Source organism: Rosa chinensis, chromosome 5 (assembly GCF_002994745.2).
Source record: "Rosa chinensis cultivar Old Blush chromosome 5, RchiOBHm-V2, whole genome shotgun sequence".
In the NCBI taxonomy this organism is placed as follows: domain Eukaryota; kingdom Viridiplantae; phylum Streptophyta; class Magnoliopsida; order Rosales; family Rosaceae; genus Rosa; species Rosa chinensis.
The window spans coordinates 43,999,435-44,017,852 of NC_037092.1; the positions used below are offsets into that span (position 1 = coordinate 43,999,435).

General features: G+C 38.3%; 1 protein-coding gene and 1 non-coding gene across 2 annotated transcripts; one reads left to right on the forward strand and one right to left on the reverse strand.

Annotated features, from left to right (window-relative positions):
* The first annotated feature begins 1,604 nt into the window (after window positions 1-1,604).
* On the forward strand, window positions 1,605-13,238 carry LOC121053079. The gene is made up of 2 exons (XM_040519449.1): window positions 1,605-1,727; window positions 4,455-13,238. Exon 2 carries the CDS (start codon window positions 6,788-6,790, stop codon window positions 13,070-13,072), a length of 6,285 nt encoding a protein of 2,094 aa, XP_040375383.1. The 5' UTR covers window positions 1,605-1,727; window positions 4,455-6,787; the 3' UTR covers window positions 13,073-13,238.
* LOC112168515 lies at window positions 7,271-7,377 on the reverse strand. Its single transcript, XR_002924277.1, has one exon. It is a non-coding gene; the product is annotated as a small nucleolar RNA R71 (small nucleolar RNA).
* Window positions 13,239-18,418: the final 5,180 nt, after the last annotated feature.

The window sequence follows — 18,418 nt, forward strand, 5'->3', positions numbered from 1 at the left end:
AACTCAAAAACCCAATATTCTAAATGATGAAAAAGTTAAACTACCTAGTGGAGAGGGATAGTCAACAAAGCCAGCAAGAAAATTTGACAGAGTTGGGGAAGGAAGCTGGGTACGGCTAGAAGGCTTTTTGAAATGGTAAGGGTAAAATTGGAAATATAGGATAACTTCTTGTGTGTTGGGTATACATAGATATTTGTTTGGTACATTTAGCAAGACCTTTTACATAATTTTATCTGTATTTTTATTTGTAATAACTATAAGGAATGACAAAAATTATATTTTGAACTTCAGTACCATTTAATTTAGTAGCATAAGTTTATCCTTGTCATTAGTTGCAAGTTTCAACTGTTGATGTAATAAATAAAATATTATGTTTTGATTAAAGTTTATTCATTTATTATTTATGTTTTGTTTTTGAGTTTTCTACCTGAACGTAACTAATATTGGTACTGCATAATAGAAAGTCAAATTAGATGTGTAGTTGGGATCTAAAATTATTTTTTTAAATAAGAAAGGTGTTCAAGTAAATCTATAATATGCGTCTGGCCCAAACTCTAGGTTACTTGATCTAGTTATAATATGATTTTGAATTAGAGATATTGATAGGAGCATTTTAATGCGATGTTTTAACGGTTATTTCCTCATTTTTACTTAGTTATTTCCTTAAATAAATTCTTTTGGTTTAGGAAAGTTTCTATTTCCTATTTTTAGAAAGTTTCCATTTTAGTTTAGGAAAGTTTCCATTTCTCATTTTTAGAAAGTTTCTATTTTTAGTAATAGTTTCTATTTTCAGGACCTTCGCACAAATGAGCTGAAATGAGCTTGAAAGTGGAAAGAGGAGCTAGTCAACGTTGGAGGGAGTTAAAGACAAGACACAAAGGGCTGCATAAATGATCTGAAATGAAGACATGAAGTTTCCCTGTTTCAACCAGGAAACCTGTTCAGAAGAGGAAACTTTGACAAAGCAAGACTCCTAAGCCGTCCAAGAAGTATGATCGAAATAATGAAGGGAAATGACTCTTGGAATCGTGAGGAGGCATCAAGGCTTGAAGATGACGCAACAAGGCCCAAGAACCTTCTAGGTTAATTTGGATTTTCGGCAAAAATGGATAAAAGCCCATTGGATTTAGGGTTTGTGACGCATGGGAGAAGTATAATGTGTGTTTTCCGTGAAATGCCAAGAGGAAAAGAAGGAGATGGCGTGAAAATCAAGAAGAAAATAAAAGATTACGCAAAGAGATATTCAAGGGAGAGTTTTAAGGAAAGAAGAAGTGTGTGCAATAAGAAAAGGTTCAAAACAAGTCTAGATTCGTCCCCTACTTTCTCTAAGGATATTATGGCTGAAATTGGTGAAGAAAATCAGAAATAAATCCTATATATTTAGGCAATAATATATTTTAAGGGATATGGACTTTATTTTGAAGACTTTTGATTGGTTGGACAATACAATAGGGCTTACATGACAAATTGCGATTGGTTGGTGTTATGTGGCATTTTCTGATAATTCCTTGGAAAATAATAGAAGATTCATGAAGCTTGGAGAGCCTTTGCCGTTCCCCTATATATACTCCCTCATTCTTGACGTTAAAGAGACCCTTGGAATTCAGAAAATTACTCCATAACCTGAAAGCTCTCTCCATTCTCTAGTTCATCTTTTGCGATCTCAAGCAAGGGAGGAAGAAGGAAGAAGAAGCCATGACCATCCCTCCATAAACCACCTTGAAGCCGTGAGTTTTGAAGCTTGCTTTCAAGATTCAATAATTCATCGTTCAAGTTCTTCATCACCATCTCCATTCACTGTGTAATTCAACCTTTTTTCCTTGTAGCCTCTTTCAGTTTTCCTTGTTTGAATTCGTATGATTTTGTTCTAGTTAACATATAATGTTTAGGGCAAAGTTAAAGCCTAATTTCCATGATTAAATAAAGTTTTCGATTCCTATATTTGTGATTCTAAGTTGCTTTTGTGAGATTGTTCGATTGAATTTAATTGATTGATATCTTTTATATGTTTATTCTAATTGGTTCGAAACTTTTAGGGTTTATGTATAATTGGTGCTAGATTTAAGTTAATGATTCACCTAATAGTTTTGTGAACTTAAATCAAAAGTAGTACATGTTTTGGACAAAAATCAAATTCAATTGAAAAGGATTGCAAATAGATGAACTTATTCATACTAGGTTGTGCACTTAAGTTGATAACCTTTCTCTATGTGTTTTGCGTTGAACATGTCTTGATTTGTTATCTTTCTAGACTTTGATTGCATGTTTGACAGGATTGATCTAGGTGCTTTCACTTCGATTAATTAGTAAAGGAAAGTAAAATATGGGAAATCATTTGCTTCAAATGTTTTACATGATCAACTTCTTTCTCATGACTTGGAAGAACAATTGTGGGGTTTAAATCGAATTTGATGTTTGGAATAGGTTTGATCTTTGTTTCTTGCGTTCCACTTGTGTATATGTGTTTTTGTGTTTTAATTTTATCTATTTTAATTTTCGTAATCCTAAAACCTAAAACCCCCCTTATTTTCGTAAGTTGTAAATATTTGTGTAAATATTATACTATGTTTTTATTTTAATTTTTGGATTAATTTCAGTTTACCCCCCTGAGGTTTGGGGGTGTCATCATTTCACCCCCTAACTCTCAATTTTGAATTTTTACCCACTGAACTTTCCAATTTCAGTCGGCTGTGTCCAATTTCTTTGATTCCGTCCAAATTGGACGTTAATTCTGACTACTTGACCCACTTTGAGGCTAAAATTGTCATTTCAAGGAAAAAAAAACCCAAAACAAAAAATAAAAAAACCTTTCTCCTTCACTTTCGGTTTCTCTTTCATCTCCAAATCTGTCTCTGTCTCTTTGTCTCTCTCTCTCTCTCTCTCAGATCCACATCTCCAAATCTATCTCTCTGTCGACACCTCCCTCAAGCTCCTTGCCGCCGCCAACTCCTCTGACCCCTCCCCTTCCTTTGAGTCCACCTCCACCTTCCTCTCCTACTTCTCCATCTCCAAGTCCTCCGTCAACTCCCAACTCGCCTAGTGCCGACTCACCGATCCCACTCACCTCAAACCCTTCCTTGACCAAATCTCCGCCTCCATCTCCTCGTTGCCGAGAACTCCTACTTCTTCCCCTATAAAGTCCGATCGTCGTTGAAAACGATCTCCGATTTCCTATCTGAGGGAAGCAACGCCGATCTTGAATAATAGGGGAGGAGAGAGACGACCCACAGAAGCTGAAGAAGATAGCGGTGGCGGCTCACGACTACAACGACCCGAGATGGGCTGACTACTGGGCCAACATCCTCATCCCTCCTCACATGGCCTCTAGCCCTGACATCATCAGCCATTTCAAGAAAAAGTTCTATAAGCGCTACATTGTGAGCAGCCCGCTCTCTCTCTGTTCTGTTCTACTCTGTTCTTCAATTTCGAATCTTTACTAGGATTGATTGCTGATCAGTGTTTTTTGCTTGCCAATTTGGACTCTGGAGCCTGGATCTCATATGGGTTTTATCTGTTTTGGGTGATTTGGGATTGGGTTTCTGGGGTTTTGTTCTTTGGTGGGTTGTGAATTTGTTTCTACGCTGAGATTTTTTGTGGATTATAGAAAGGTTGGAACTGGGTTTCCTTGTTTTGTTTGTCAAGAAATTTGATTTATTGCATTTGTTATCTTCTAATGATTATGATTTTGTTACTCCTGCGTTTTCTGTTTTCTGTGAATCGAGTGATTGAGCCTTTAGGAAATTGTGTGCCTTTAGTTTCTGGGATTGTATGCCCTCTTCATAATTGTTCAGTTCTTTTAAGCGTACACTTATTAGGATTTTGGTGAATGACGTACTGGGAATGTTGTAATTAGCAAATTTGTTGTTTCTGATTCCATTTCCTGAGTATGATGAAAATGACAATCCGTGAGTCTTCGTTTCTGATTCCATTTCTTTTCATTCGCAAATTTGCAATTGGAGATTATGATGGGAATGCTACAAGTTCAGTCTCGAAGCAGTTTTCCCAACTAAAATGAATGTCGAGGCTGGTTCTGGTGGCAATGCTTTATCTTCTGAGCTCATGGATCATGGTCGTTGCCAGCATGGTGGTGGTAAGAGGAGCATGGAGTGTGACGGTGACAGTGGGAGGAGAAATGGTTTTAGGGAGAGAGAGGTCGAAACTGTTTTTTTTTTTTTTTTCCTTTTTCTAAATTTTGAATTGACCATTTTAGCCCTCAAAGTGGGCCCCATTATCGGACTTAACGTCCAATTTGGATGAAAAATGAGAGATTGGGCACAGAAGACAAAAATTGGAAAGTTCAGGGGGTAAAAAAGTGAAATTGAGAGTTTGGGGGGTGAAATGATGACACCTGATTATACGCATTTATATGCGTATAATTATATCTAAAGCACTATAATTAAGTCAATTCTCATGTCAATTAATATGTAATTAATACATTTTTATTTATTTTGTAGAAAATAAGCGGAATTGCGAAAACGAGAGAAAATGGTGCGAAATTGGAGCAAATTGGAGTTTCCGACAAAAGGACAAAATTGTCAATGCGGGTCAACGCCATCAAGGGAGCGGAATTCAATTACCTCCGGTAGTATTTGCGGAAGTGCATTGAGAAGAGAGAATAAAAAGAAGAAGAACAAAAAAAAGAAGAAGAGAGAAAGCAAAACAAAATAAAAGAGAAAAGGAAAAAAAAAATAATAATATCTGTACCATGCTGACGTCATGATGACGTCAGCACACCATTCCCTTTTCCTTTTCCCTTCTTCCTCTCACCCGTGCAGCATTTTCCTTTCTTTTCTTTTTTTTTCTTTCTTTTTTTCTTTTTCCCCTCTTCCTCTCATTTGTGGCCAGCTAGCCATTATTCTATTTTTTTCCTCTTGAAAGCCACGGAGAAAAAACCCCATTTTCCCCCTCTTCTCTATCTATCACGCCCAGGTCTCCCATCTTCTTTTTTTTTTTTCTCTGCAGCCGCACCACTAGACCCATATTCCATCCCCATTTTTCCTTTCTCAAACACCAAAGCCGACCTCACCCACTTACCCTCTCTCTATCTCTTCCTCTCGGCAACACAACCAAGAACCTCCTCACCAATTTTTTCTCCTCACAAAGAACCTCCTCACCAAGATCCATTTCTCTCTCACCTCTCATTATTCTTCACCATTCCTCAATCAAATTTAATCATTTTGTCAAGGATCCGGGTTTAGGTATAAGAGAGAGTATAATTCCAAACTAGTCATTCTCACTCTTTAGTGTAGTTGTGATTAGTGTTGGTCTCTCTCTTTTCTTTACTCTCTTCTTGCTTTAATTTTTTGTAATTGATGAATTTCTTTGTGGGTATGTTGATGGATTGTGAGTAGTTTCTTATTTGGGTCTAGGGCTTGAAGCCCTAGCAATTTTTATCATGTAATGACATTAATTTTTGGTGCTTAATGAAAGTGTGTTGTGGTTTTTGTTTATGACTTTGCGTAATTTTCGATGGGAATTTGTTATAAAAATTGGCCAAATTTATGACTAGTTCTTGTCCTCATCATGAAATTCATTTAATTAGTGGCTTAATTTTATGAATGAGCATGTTGTCGTGAGCAAATTGTCAGTCTCTAAAAATTGACTTAATGCCATTTTATGCATGTTAGGAGCCATAGTCCGGTCTTAATGTGTGTGATATGAGAATGTGAATGCCCTAGCCCGGATTTACATTATTTTCGTACTATGAGAATGTGAATGCCCTAGTCCGGATTTGCATTATCACTCTAAGGCCCTAGTCCGGCTTAGAGTTAGGGATTGCGCCATTTCCCTTTTGTTGTGTGCCAAAATTGTGTTGTTACGGTAAATGATTGCTAGAGTGGATGCTTTAGTACCCAAATTTTGTCCATTGTTTTCCAAACCTTTAAATTTCTAGCACTTTACTTTTTTGCAAATTTTAATTTTCTAGTTTTTAATTTCCAAAACCAAAAATTAATTCCCCCAAATATTTGCTCACATTTTTCATTGTAAGTACCATAAGGCCTTGAGCGTACCAATTTATTTTGGTGAGTTCTTGGCTACCTTTTGGCTTCGGGAGACCTAAGCCGTGCATGTGTGAGACTTGGTGTTTCACTTAGCCATTTTACTATTTTTTTCTTTTAGTTTAGCAAGTGACTTTTGTGACCCATAAACCATTGGATTTGAGTTAGCTCAAGATCCCCGAGGTACGATATTTCCGGGTTTAAATATTTCCCAATTCTTTGATGACCGTGTCCTTGTTGCGCGTAAGTTGCATTTTAGGCATCAAATCAAATGGCGCCGTTGCCGGGGATTAGAGTGTAATATCTCTAATCCCTTGGTTTTAGGTTGTTAGGTTACTTGCATTATTTTCTTAGTCGTAGTTAATTTTTCTTTTTGTGTGTAGCTTAAAAAAAAAAAAAAAAATTGTGATCGTTTGTTTTACTTTGCTTATTTTTGTTACTTTTTACTTGTGTGATTTGTTGTTGAGACATTGTGGTTATTTCTATCGAAGTGACGGGCCTTGGATTACTTTGTAGTACATGTAAGACATGAGCATCGATAGCGATCGTCACTTTGCTTGACTTTTTTGCTAGTTTTTTTTATTACATTTTCTAATTAGTCGTTAGTTTCTTGAGTTGTTAGCTTTTCACTTATTCTTTGCTTTAATTTATTTTATTTTCTTGTTTAATTGTTGTCTTATCTTATCTCGTTACATCTCCCATTTATTGTGAAGCGTGAAATTGGATTCAAGTTGCTTAGTTTGTGAATTCTTGAGTATTTCTTACGTGGTCATATTTTTGCGAGGTGCATGAGTGAAGCTCCAAAGAGACAAAGATGTCGTCCAAGAAAGCGAGCACCTCCTAGACCAAGAGTACATCCAAGCAACCTTTCACCGAGTCCATTAAGATCACAACCTACAAACACCATGGGGGAGCAAAAGACAATGAGGGAATACACTAATCCCACAATTGTTGATCATCCTTCTTGTATTGTGCTCCCTCCATGTGAGCATCATTTTGAGATCAAGCCAAGTACTTTGAGCATTCTACCTGTATTCCATGGCATGCCCTCAAATAATCCCTATGATCATATTGCGGAGTTTGAAGAAGTGTGTACTACCGTTCAACTACATGGTCTCAATCCCGATGATTTGAAGCTTAGATTGTTCCCTTTCACACTCAAGGACTATGCGAGGAAGTGGTTAAGTAAGTTGCCTCCTAGATCCATACGCACATGGGTTGAGATGCAAGAAACTTTCCTGGGAAAATATTTTCCTCCTTCAAGAACTTCCAATGTTAGAGATGAGCTTGTTGCATTCCAACAACTCCCACAAGAAAGTTTTAATGAGTGTTGGGAGCGATTCAAGGACTTGGAGATGTCATGTCCTCATCATGGGTTAGAGAAGTGGTTCCTTGTGGACAAGTTCTATAGAGGATTGATGCCGGATCAAAGGCAAAGGGTTGACACTTTTAGTGGTGGAACTATTGCAAGTAAACTCCCGGATGCCGCTTGGGACACATACGAGGAGCTTTCTCTCAACTCCCTTCAATGGGATGATCTTGATACAAGGAGACGTCAAGTGCATAACAAGGAGAGTATACCTAACCGAAGTGGTATTTATGAGGTTCAAGGGACATCAACCGGGCCTTCTATGCATGAATTCAAAAGGTTAGAAGGCAAGATTGACCAATTTCTAAATCAAGTTAACCGAAACCCTCCTCAAGCACAAGTCAAGATGGCGACTTCTACACCATGTTTGCTTTGTGAGAACCTAGCACATTCCACTCAAGAGTGCCATTTATCTTCTCAATATCCGGAATTTATGGAGGAGCATGTTAACCAAGTGGGTAGTTTTGTGCCAAGGAACCCAAGAAATGATCCATACTCCAACACTTATAACCCCGGTTGGAGAAATCACCCCAATTTTTCTTGGAAAGATCAAGGTGGAGTTTCTAATATGCACCAAGGAGGAAAGCAAGGCTTTGGAGGCAACCAAGGCCAAGGATCATCCAATTTCATGCCCCATGGCAATGTGCACCAAGGAAACACTCATTTTATGCCTATTTCTTCACAAGGGCAGCAAGCATATATGCCTTATTCTCATGGTCAAGCCGCTTTTTCACAAGGATTCCAAGCTCCAAATGTCTCTCCCGGGTTTACACAAGGTATTGGCTATAGTTGTAGCAAGTTTCAAGGCAATTCTAGCTCATTTCAAGGTCCAAATCAAGGCGAGAGCTACAATTCCCCACCTATTCTTCAAGGCATGCCGATTCAAGCTCCAAGTGAACCAAAGAAGCCTAATTTTGAAGAATTGATGGGTGAGTTCCTCAAGGTTCAAACTTCTACCAATGTGGAGACCAAGCAAAACATCTCTTCACTAGCTCAAGGGTATCAAAATCTACAACAAAGCATGACTAAATTAGAGATACAAATGGGCCAAATAGCAACCAATTTGAGTGAGAGACCAATGGGAGCTCTTCCTTCCACAACGGAGAAGAACTCGAAGCATGTAGCCAAGGCTATTACTACTCTTCGAAGCGGGAGGACATATGACAATAAGGTATATTTACCTTCATCTTCTCAATCCCCTTTGCATGTGAATGCCCCATTTAATGCTCCCTCTCCTACTATATCACCTTCTCTTGGTAATTGTGTTTCCCCTTCCACACATGTTCCCAACTCTACCTCTCTACATTTTAATGATGGTTATGTGTTGGTTGAGGAATATGATAGTGATGATAGTGATATGCATGATGGTGCCACGAGGGAAGAAAATGTACCTCGTGGCAATTTGAATAATGATTATTTACATGCTTTTAATTCAAAGGAGGATGGGAACCGGGGGGAAGAAAATGTACCCCCGGGAATTGGAGTGGGTGATGTGGCTTTGAATGCAAAAGGAAGAAATAAGGGGGTGGATAAGGTAGCCGGAGGGGAAGAAAATGTACCCTCCGGAGGAGTTTCTAATGTTGACAAGCCTCACACAAGCCAAGCTTCGGTTTCTCCCACTTTTATTCAAGGCAAGACTACAAATCCTTCTATTGTGCAACCGATGGTTTCTAGAGATATTGTAGATCCTAAGAATGGGAATTCCATGGCTCTTGATAATTTGGGTGAGGCTATGAAGGCTAGGGACCCCAATGAAGCCATAAGTAACCCTAGGGATCCATCAAGTGGTCAAGCATCTACTCAAGCTCAAAAGCCAAGAAAGGGTCCAATTTGTGTGCCTCCTCTAGATATGACGGATTATGAGATTCCATTGCCTTATCCTCAAGTGAAGCGGAAGCAAGAGTTAAAGAAGAAGCAAGAAGCACAAACGAAAGAGTTCATTGAGTTGTTCAAGAAAGTCAACATCAATATCCCTTTGTTGGAAGCCATAAAGCAAGTGCCTTCTTATGCTAAATTTCTAAAGGATGTGTGCACAAACAAAAGAGCATTCAAGGAGCATGAACAAGTTTGTCTAAGTGAGAGTGTATCGGCTATTCTTCAAGGAAAATTGCCTCCTAAACTTAAAGATCCCGGTAGTTTCACCGTGCCATGCACTATTGGGTCAAGATTCTTTGACAAGGCAATGTTGGACTTAGGAGCAAGTATTAATTTGATGCCATATGATATTTATCGAACACTTGGTCTTGATGATCTTAAGCCTTTAAAAATTTCATTGAAAATGGCGGATAGGAGTGTTGTCTACCCAAGAGGGATGCTAGAAGATGTGCTTGTGAAGATTGATTCTCTCTATGTGCCGGCGGATTTTGTTGTTCTTGACATGGCTAAGAGTATTGATGTTGAGGAGGATGAATCTCCTATATTGCTTGGTAGAGCATTCATGGCCACCGCCGATACCAACATTAGTGTAAAGAAGGGAATCTTGACGATGACCGTTTTTGATACTACTATTGGCTTCCGAATTTTTGATGCCATGAGAAGTCCTCTTCACTTAGGTGAGTGTTTTCGGGTAGATGTGGTTGATTCCATGGTGGAGAAGACTTTCATTGAAACAAGTGCCAAGGATTCTTTAGTAGCTTCTATTATGCATCATGGAGAAGAGTTCAATGACAAAAGTATTGAAGAAGATGATTCCACTATTGAAGTTGCTATGCCCACCTCTTCCTCACACACTCCTATTAGCATGCTTGATCTTCAACCGAAGTTGTTGCCGTCTATTATTTCTCCTCCTACACTTGAGCTAAAGCCTCTCCCATCTACTCTCAAGTATGCATTTTTGGGACCTAATGACACATTGCCGGTGGTTATCTCTTCCAAGCTTTGTGACGTTGATGAAGCCAAGTTATTGAAAGTGTTGAAAGAGCACAAAGGAGCTTTGGGGTGGACTATAGAAGACATAAAGGGAATATGTGCTAGCAAGTGTATGCATCACATTTACATGGAGGAAGGTAGCAAGCCCTCTAGAGATGCTCAAAGAAGACTTAACCCTCCTATGATGGAAGTGGTCAAGAATGAGGTGACAAAGCTTCTAGATGCCGGTGTGATTTATCCTATTTCGGATTCAAAATGGGTTTCTCCTGTACAAGTTGTTCCTAAGAAAGGAGGAATGACAGTGGTGAAGAATGACAAAGGAGAAGATGTTCCTCAAAGGGTGCAAAATGGTTGGAGGGTATGCATAGATTACCGGAAGTTGAATAGTGCTACTAGAAAGGACCATTTCCCTCTACCTTTCATTGATCACATGTTGGAGAGATTGGCGGGACATTCCTATTTTTGCTTCCTAGATGGCTATAGTGGATATAATCAAATTGTGATTGCTCCCGAAGACCAAGAAAAGACGACTTTCACTTGTCCTTTTGGTACATTTGCTTATAGGCGTATGCCCTTTGGCTTATGTAATGCTCCGGCAACCTTCCAAAGATGTATGATGGCTCTATTTCATGATATGACCGAAAAATTCATGGAGATCTTTATGGATGATTTTTCGGTTCATGGTAACACTTTCGATGATTGCCTACACCATTTGAGCCTAGTCTTGAAGCGTTGTGAAGAAAGCAATTTGGTCTTGAATTGGGAGAAGTGCCATTTCATGGTGGAAGAGGGCATTGTCTTAGGTCATGTGGTTTCTAAGAGGGGAATTGAGGTGGACAAAGCAAAGATTGAAGTCATTGAAAAGCTACCTCCACCGGTGAACATCAAAGGTATAAGAAGTTTTTTGGGACATGCCGGCTTTTATCGAAGATTTATTCCAAATTTTTCCAAGATATCCAAGCCACTATGTGATTTGTTAGCAAAAGATGCTCCTTGGGACTTCAACGAAGCTTGCCTCATTGCTTTCAATGAAATCAAAAGACTCTTGACTTGTGCTCCTGTTATGTGTGCTCCCGATTGGTCACTCCCATTTGAGTTGATGTGTGATGCTTCCGATTTTGCCTTAGGGGCGGTGTTGGGACAAAAGCATGGGAGATTGATGCATGCTATCTATTATGCAAGTAGAACCTTGAATGAAGCTCAAGTGAATTACACAACAACGGAGAAAGAACTCTTGGCTATCATATTTGCATTAGAAAAGTTTCGGAGTTATCTCTTGGGTTCTAAAGTGATTGTGCACACGGACCACTCGGCATTGAAGTATCTCTTAGCCAAGAAAGACTCCAAGCCAAGACTTATTAGATGGGTTTTGCTTCTACAAGAGTTTGACATAGAGATTCATGACAAAGATGGCAAGGAAAATGTGGTAGCGGACCATTTGTCAAGACTTATTGATGGGGGAGATGATTGTACCATTCCTATTGTTGATTCATTTCCGGATGAGCAACTCTTTACCGTTACATCAAAGGAGCTTCCATGGTTTGTTCACATTGTCAATTATTGGGCAAGTGGTGGTACATTTATTCCGGAGGATTGGGACTATCAAACCAAGAGGAGATTTAGAAGAGATGCATGTCGGTATGTATGGGATGACCCTATTCTATGGAAAGTTGGTCAAGACGAAGTTTTGAGAAGATGTGTGCCACAATGGGAAGTTCCTAATATTCTTGAGCATTGTCATTCCCACACTTGTGGTGGACATTTTGGTGGAAAGAAGACCGCTTTCAAGATCCTACAAGCCGGTTTCTTTTGGCCCACATTATTCAAAGATTCTCATGATTATGCCAAAAAGTGTGACCGATGTCAACGAGTGGGGAGAATCACCTCTAGAGACCAAATGCCTTTGACTAACATCATTGAGGTGGAAATCTTTGACACATGGGGAATAGACTTTATGGGGCCCTTTCCTAATTCAAATGGGTTTGAGTACATTCTTGTTGCGGTGGATTACGTGTCAAAATGGGTAGAAGCGCAAGCAACTCGGACCAATGATGCTAAGGTAGTTCTCAAATTCCTCCAGGAGCACATTTTTACTAGATTTGGCACACCCAAGTTCATCATAAGTGATGGTGGTTCCCATTTTATCAACCGAGCATTTGCTTCACTTTTGAAGAAATATGGGGTTAAACACAAGGTCTCCACTCCCTACCACCCGCAAACAAGCGGGCAAGTTGAGATTTCCAATAGGGAAGTGAAGGGAATTCTAGAGAAGACGGTGAATATCTCAAGGAAGGATTGGAGCACCAAACTTCATGATGCTTTGTGGGCATACCGTACCTCATATAAGACCCCTTTGGGCATGACTCCATTCCGACTTGTTTATGGCAAGGCTTGCCACTTACCCGTAGAGCTTGAGCATAAGGCATTTTGGGCAATAAAGCAATTAAATTTTGATCTAGACAAAGCGGGTGAGAAGCGAAAATTTGATCTCTATGAGTTGGAGGAAATAAGAAGGGAGGCTTATGATAGTACCAAATTGTTTAAGGAGAGGACAAAGGTAACACATGATAAAAGACTTGTTGAGAAGATCTTTGAGTCTCATCAAAAGGTGCTCCTATACAATTCCAAGCTTCATCTTTTTCCCGGAAAATTAAGATCTCGTTGGAGTGGACCGTATGAAGTGGTTGAGGTATTCCCACATGGAGCCATTGAAGTCAAGAACTTGAGGAATGGGGAAACATTCAAGGTCAATGGGCATCGCCTAAGGCCTTACTTTGACCATACTTATGAGGCTTGTAAAGAGGTGCAATTCCTTGAAGACGCCACCTTGAAGTGAGAAGCAATATGAGATAGACCGGCTTTGAGGTCTCTAAAAAGAAGCGCTAGTGGGGAGGCAACCCCACCAAATTTTGAGAGTTTGATTATCCTTTTTATAGAAGTAGTAGTTGAATAAGGCCTTTTTGGCCATGCTTTTGGAGGTTGGGAGGGTATGGAGATGGAGTTTTTTTTGGGTGAAGCTTGATACTTATTTTGGGGAGGATTGAAGCTCCAACGACCACATTCACTTGAAAATGGAAACTTGAACCATTTAAGCACCATGGAGCCTAACTTGGAGCATACGCAAAGGAAGTCAAGGCTTATGCCTTGAGGTTGGTGTCTATTGGTCTTCTCTGAAGGTCGTGAGCTATGGGATGTCTACAAAAGGGGGTTTTCGCATTTCTTCTCCGCATTTAGATTTTTTTCATTTTCATAGTTATCTTTTGTGCCTACGCCCGGACTTCACTCTCATGCCTAAATCCGACACGAATTTTAGCTTTCGAGCTCACTTTGCAACATTGAGGACAATGTTGGTTTTAAGTGTGGGGGTGAGGGCTCGGGCGCCCTATAAAAAAAAAAAATTATTAAAAAATAATAATAATAATAAATTAGATTAGCTTTATGTAATTATATTTTAGTGGTTAATGCCTTTTCCAACCCCAATGACGAGACATGGACTTAACTTGTTATGATTGTGGATAGATTGAGCATGATCTAGGACTTTGAATTTGTTTTGTGATTGAGTGTATATGTGATCTATGCTTGATTATATGTGTGCACATAGCCTATGTTAGGTTCGTTCATCATAGTTAGAGAAGCATATAGATTATTCGATTAACTTGCATGTCTTATTTGTGAGATTTTGAGCCTAATATATATAGTGTATGCATCGTTCATTCACTTATTCTTTCATGTGTGTACAGTTTCATGACATTGCGTATCTAGAACTTGCTTGAGACCTCTTGAGGCTACTTTTAGCTTGCGACATGATAGAAAGGATGGAGGCATTAGGCACAATACCACCACGGCCAAAGAAGCATGTGCCCAAAAATATTTACCACTAGATTGCCACTTCGAGCCTATTTATATATATTTAGCCTTGTTGTTCATTTGCACCACAAATTCCTACCTAGCCTATACACTTTTATCCTACCATTCCATGGTAGTTGGTGAAGCGATTCGAGAGAATGACTTTATGTTTGAGTGCTTCAAAAGAAAGAAAAAGTCAAAAGTGTGAGGTTACAAAAGAATAAGTGTGGGGGTGAGTGATATTGTTTAGAAAAAAAGAAAAAGAAAAAAAAAAGAGTGAGTTGTTCAAAAAAAAAAAAAAAAAAGATAAGAAGTTGTGAAAATAAAAAGAAAGTTCAAAGAGAAAGAAAGAGAAAAGAAAAGAAAAAGTGTAGAAAAAGAAAAAAGAAAAAAAAAAAAAAAGATGAAAAAATATATAGTATTATTTTGTTTATAGAATAGTGTAGTGTGGGTTGTATATTGGGTTTTAGAGTGAGTGACTTAGCATTCGAAAGCAAAAGTCCTAAACCTCTACAAGAGAGAGTTGCTTCACCGATTTCTATGGACTTTGTATTTCCTTATCCTTCATTTCTTATAGCCACTTGCCCTTAGCCCCATTACAACCAAATAAAAGACCTCTTGATCTTGAATGTTGTGGGTTACCTAGCGGAGATGAGATCGAAGAGCAAGCATATGGCGGCGCGTGTTGTGAAATTGCTTCTGAGTGAAACACATATAACCCCTAAACACTTGAGCGGTAATATTTAGTGAACCTATGTGAGTTTAGTGGGTTATATCGGGTCTTCTATGTGCCTATTTGATTATGGTGGATTGATTTGACACATGGTCAACACATGCATATACTTGAGCATTTTTCATATGTGCATCTTAATTGCCTTACAAATTCGAAAATCTTATGTTATGCTTATGTCTACTTCATGGTCATGTACATAACTAGTTCTCCGAGGGTTATGGTTGGAAAAGCTAATACTACATTATCTATATGTTTGTGAGTTAGTAGATTTTTGGATTAAATTTACATTTAGATTGCTTGAGGACAAGCAAAGTTCAAGTGTGGGGGTGTGATTATACGCATTTATATGCGTATAATTATATCTAAAGCACTATAATTAAGTCAATTCTCATGTCAATTAATATGTAATTAATACATTTTTATTTATTTTGTAGAAAATAAGCGGAATTGCGAAAACGAGAGAAAATGGTGCGAAATTGGAGCAAATTGGAGTTTCCGACAAAAGGACAAAATTGTCAATGCGGGTCAACCGTGGTCAACGCCATCAAGGGAGCGGAATTCAATTACCTCCGGTAGCATTTGCGGAAGTGCATTGAGAAGAGAGAATAAAAAGAAGAAGAACAAAAAAAAAGAAGAAGAGAGAAAGCAAAACAAAATAAAAGAGAAAAGGAAAAAAAAAAAATTAATATCTGCACCATGCTGACGTCATGATGACGTCAGCACACCATTCCCTTTTCCTTTTCCCTTCTTCCTCTCACCCGTGCAGCATTTTCCTTTCTTTTCTTTTTTTTCTTTCTTTTTTCTTTTTCCCCTCTTCCTCTCATTTGTGGCCAGCTAGCCATTATTCTATTTTTTTCCTCTCTTGAAAGCCACGGAGAAAAAACCCCATTTTCCCCCTCTTCTCTATCTATCACGCCCAGGTCTCCCATCTTCTTTTTTTTTTTCTCTGCAGCCGCACCACTAGACCCATATTCCATCCCCATTTTTCCTTTCTCAAACACCAAAGCCGACCTCACCCACTTACCCTCTCTCTATCTCTTCCTCTCGGCAACACAACCAAGAACCTCCTCACCAATTTTTTCTCCTCACAAAGAACCTCCTCACCAAGATCCATTTCTCTCTCACCTCTCATTATTCTTCACCATTCCTCAATCAAATTTAATCATTTTGTCAAGGATCCGGGTTTAGGTATAAGAGAGAGTATAATTCCAAACTAGTCATTCTCACTCTTTAGTGTAGTTGTGATTAGTGTTGGTCTCTCTCTTTTCTTTACTCTCTTCTTGCTTTAATTTTTTGTAATTGATGAATTTCTTTGTGGGTATGTTGATGGATTGTGAGTAGTTTCTTATTTGGGTCTAGGGCTTGAAGCCCTAGCAATTTTTATCATGTAATGACATTAATTTTTGGTGCTTAATGAAAGTGTGTTGTGGTTTTTGTTTATGACTTTGCGTAATTTTCGATGGGAATTTGTTATAAAAATTGGCCAAATTTATGACTAGTTCTTGTCCTCATCATGAAATTCATTTAATTAGTGGCTTAATTTTATGAATGAGCATGTTGTCGTGAGCAAATTGTCAGTCTCTAAAAATTGACTTAATGCCATTTTATGCATGTTAGGAGCCATAGTCCGGTCTTAATGTGTGTGATATGAGAATGTGAATGCCCTAGCCCGGATTTACATTATTTTCGTACTATGAGAATGTGAATGCCCTAGTCCGGATTTGCATTATCACTCTAAGGCCCTAGTCCGGCTTAGAGTTAGGGATTGCGCCATTTCCCTTTTGTTGTGTGCCAAAATTGTGTTGTTACGGTAAATGATTGCTAGAGTGGATGCTTTAGTACCCAAATTTTGTCCATTGTTTTCCAAACCTTTAAATTTCTAGCACTTTACTTTTTTGCAAATTTTAATTTTCTAGTTTTTAATTTCCAAAACCAAAAATTAATTCCCCCAAATATTTGCTCACATTTTTCATTGTAAGTACCATAAGGCCTTGAGCGTACCAATTTATTTTGGTGAGTTCTTGGCTACTTTTTGGCTTCGGGAGACCTAAGCCGTGCATGTGTGAGACTTGGTGTTTCACTTAGCCATTTTACTATTTTTTTCTTTTAGTTTAGCAAGTGACTTTTGTGACCCATAAACCATTGGATTTGAGTTAGCTCAAGATCCCCGAGGTACGATATTTCCGGGTTTAAATATTTCCCAATTCTTTGATGACCGTGTCCACACCCCCAAACCTCAGGGGGTAAACTGAAATTAATCCTTAATTTTTTAATTGTTTTACAATAACAGGTGTACCCTCAATCCCAGGAATAGAATGATCCTTATTTACTATATACTAATGATGACATTTTTAGGGTTAAATTATATGCTTGCTTAAGCATATCAATTTTTGGCGCCGTTGCTGGGGATTGAAAAATCACTTGTTAAATTGTGAATATTTGTTGTATATATTGTGTTCGAAACATAGATTAATTAATTTACTTAGGTTGTTATTTTTTTTGTTGAAAACGAATTTTAATTGTGAGTTGTAATTTGAGAGGAATAGGTGAAGTCGCGTTTGTTAATATTTGCCTAAACCCCTTATTGGTACCTAGCCCTTATTCGTACCTAGCTCAGGTTCCTTAAGGTTGAGGGCGGTATTTATTAACTCTTGTTGAACTGTGTTCACACTTAGGACCGTTTTCATCTTAGTAAGTATAGCCTATGTGAGATGATGTCTAGGAAGGGGACAACGTTCATGACGGGTTTTGGATCCAGAAGTGCTTGCAAATGGGCCTAAACCACTATGTGGGAGTAGCTCATGCCAAAATGGATTCTGCCTCTTGTGGTCGTCCTCCCCTACCTGGCCATTTCAGTAAGGTTGCCCAAAAGATGCTTAAGGGAATTTGTGTCTAGACGACCATACTTGGGCCGCACGTCCACTTGATTTACCGCTTGAAATTTAATTCGATATCAATGATATTTATAACAAAAGAAAATGTTGTGATACACTAAGGTATATTGGATTAAACATAGTCTTGAAAAGGGTAGCTGTTTCAGTCCCATTGCACATCGAGACTCCCTGTTCCCGTCCCTAAGTGTTGAAAATAATTGTACATAAAAGAAAAGAAAAGAATACTTGTACATTTTTTTTTCGTGAAAATGGTTGTTGGTAAGAGTAAATATTTTTTTATGAGTTTTTAACCATAAACAGAATAGGTGAAGGATTTTATCTTTAACGTTAGTCATGCGACTAGTGTTAAGGGTAGAGCCATTGGGCCACACGTCTAAACCTTGGTTAAGGGCTTATAATAGAATTCGAACTTTTGTAAATTACGTGACTCACCCTTTTAATTGTATATATTTGTGACGTTTTGTGTGAAAATTTTGTATATTGTACTTCTAATTTTACTTGTAAAGATTGTGACATTTTATTGTACAAAATATCAAGTTGTATTTATTTTATTGTATAGTTTACTAATTTATTTATTTCTTAATGTTGTTCAGGGTCTTCATGAATGTCCAAGTCTTCTAAAATACCTAGTGCATGAGAAATTGAAGAAAGACTTGCACGTTTGCAGAATTCTCCACAACTTGAGTACAGAAAACCTTCTCCTTTGCAA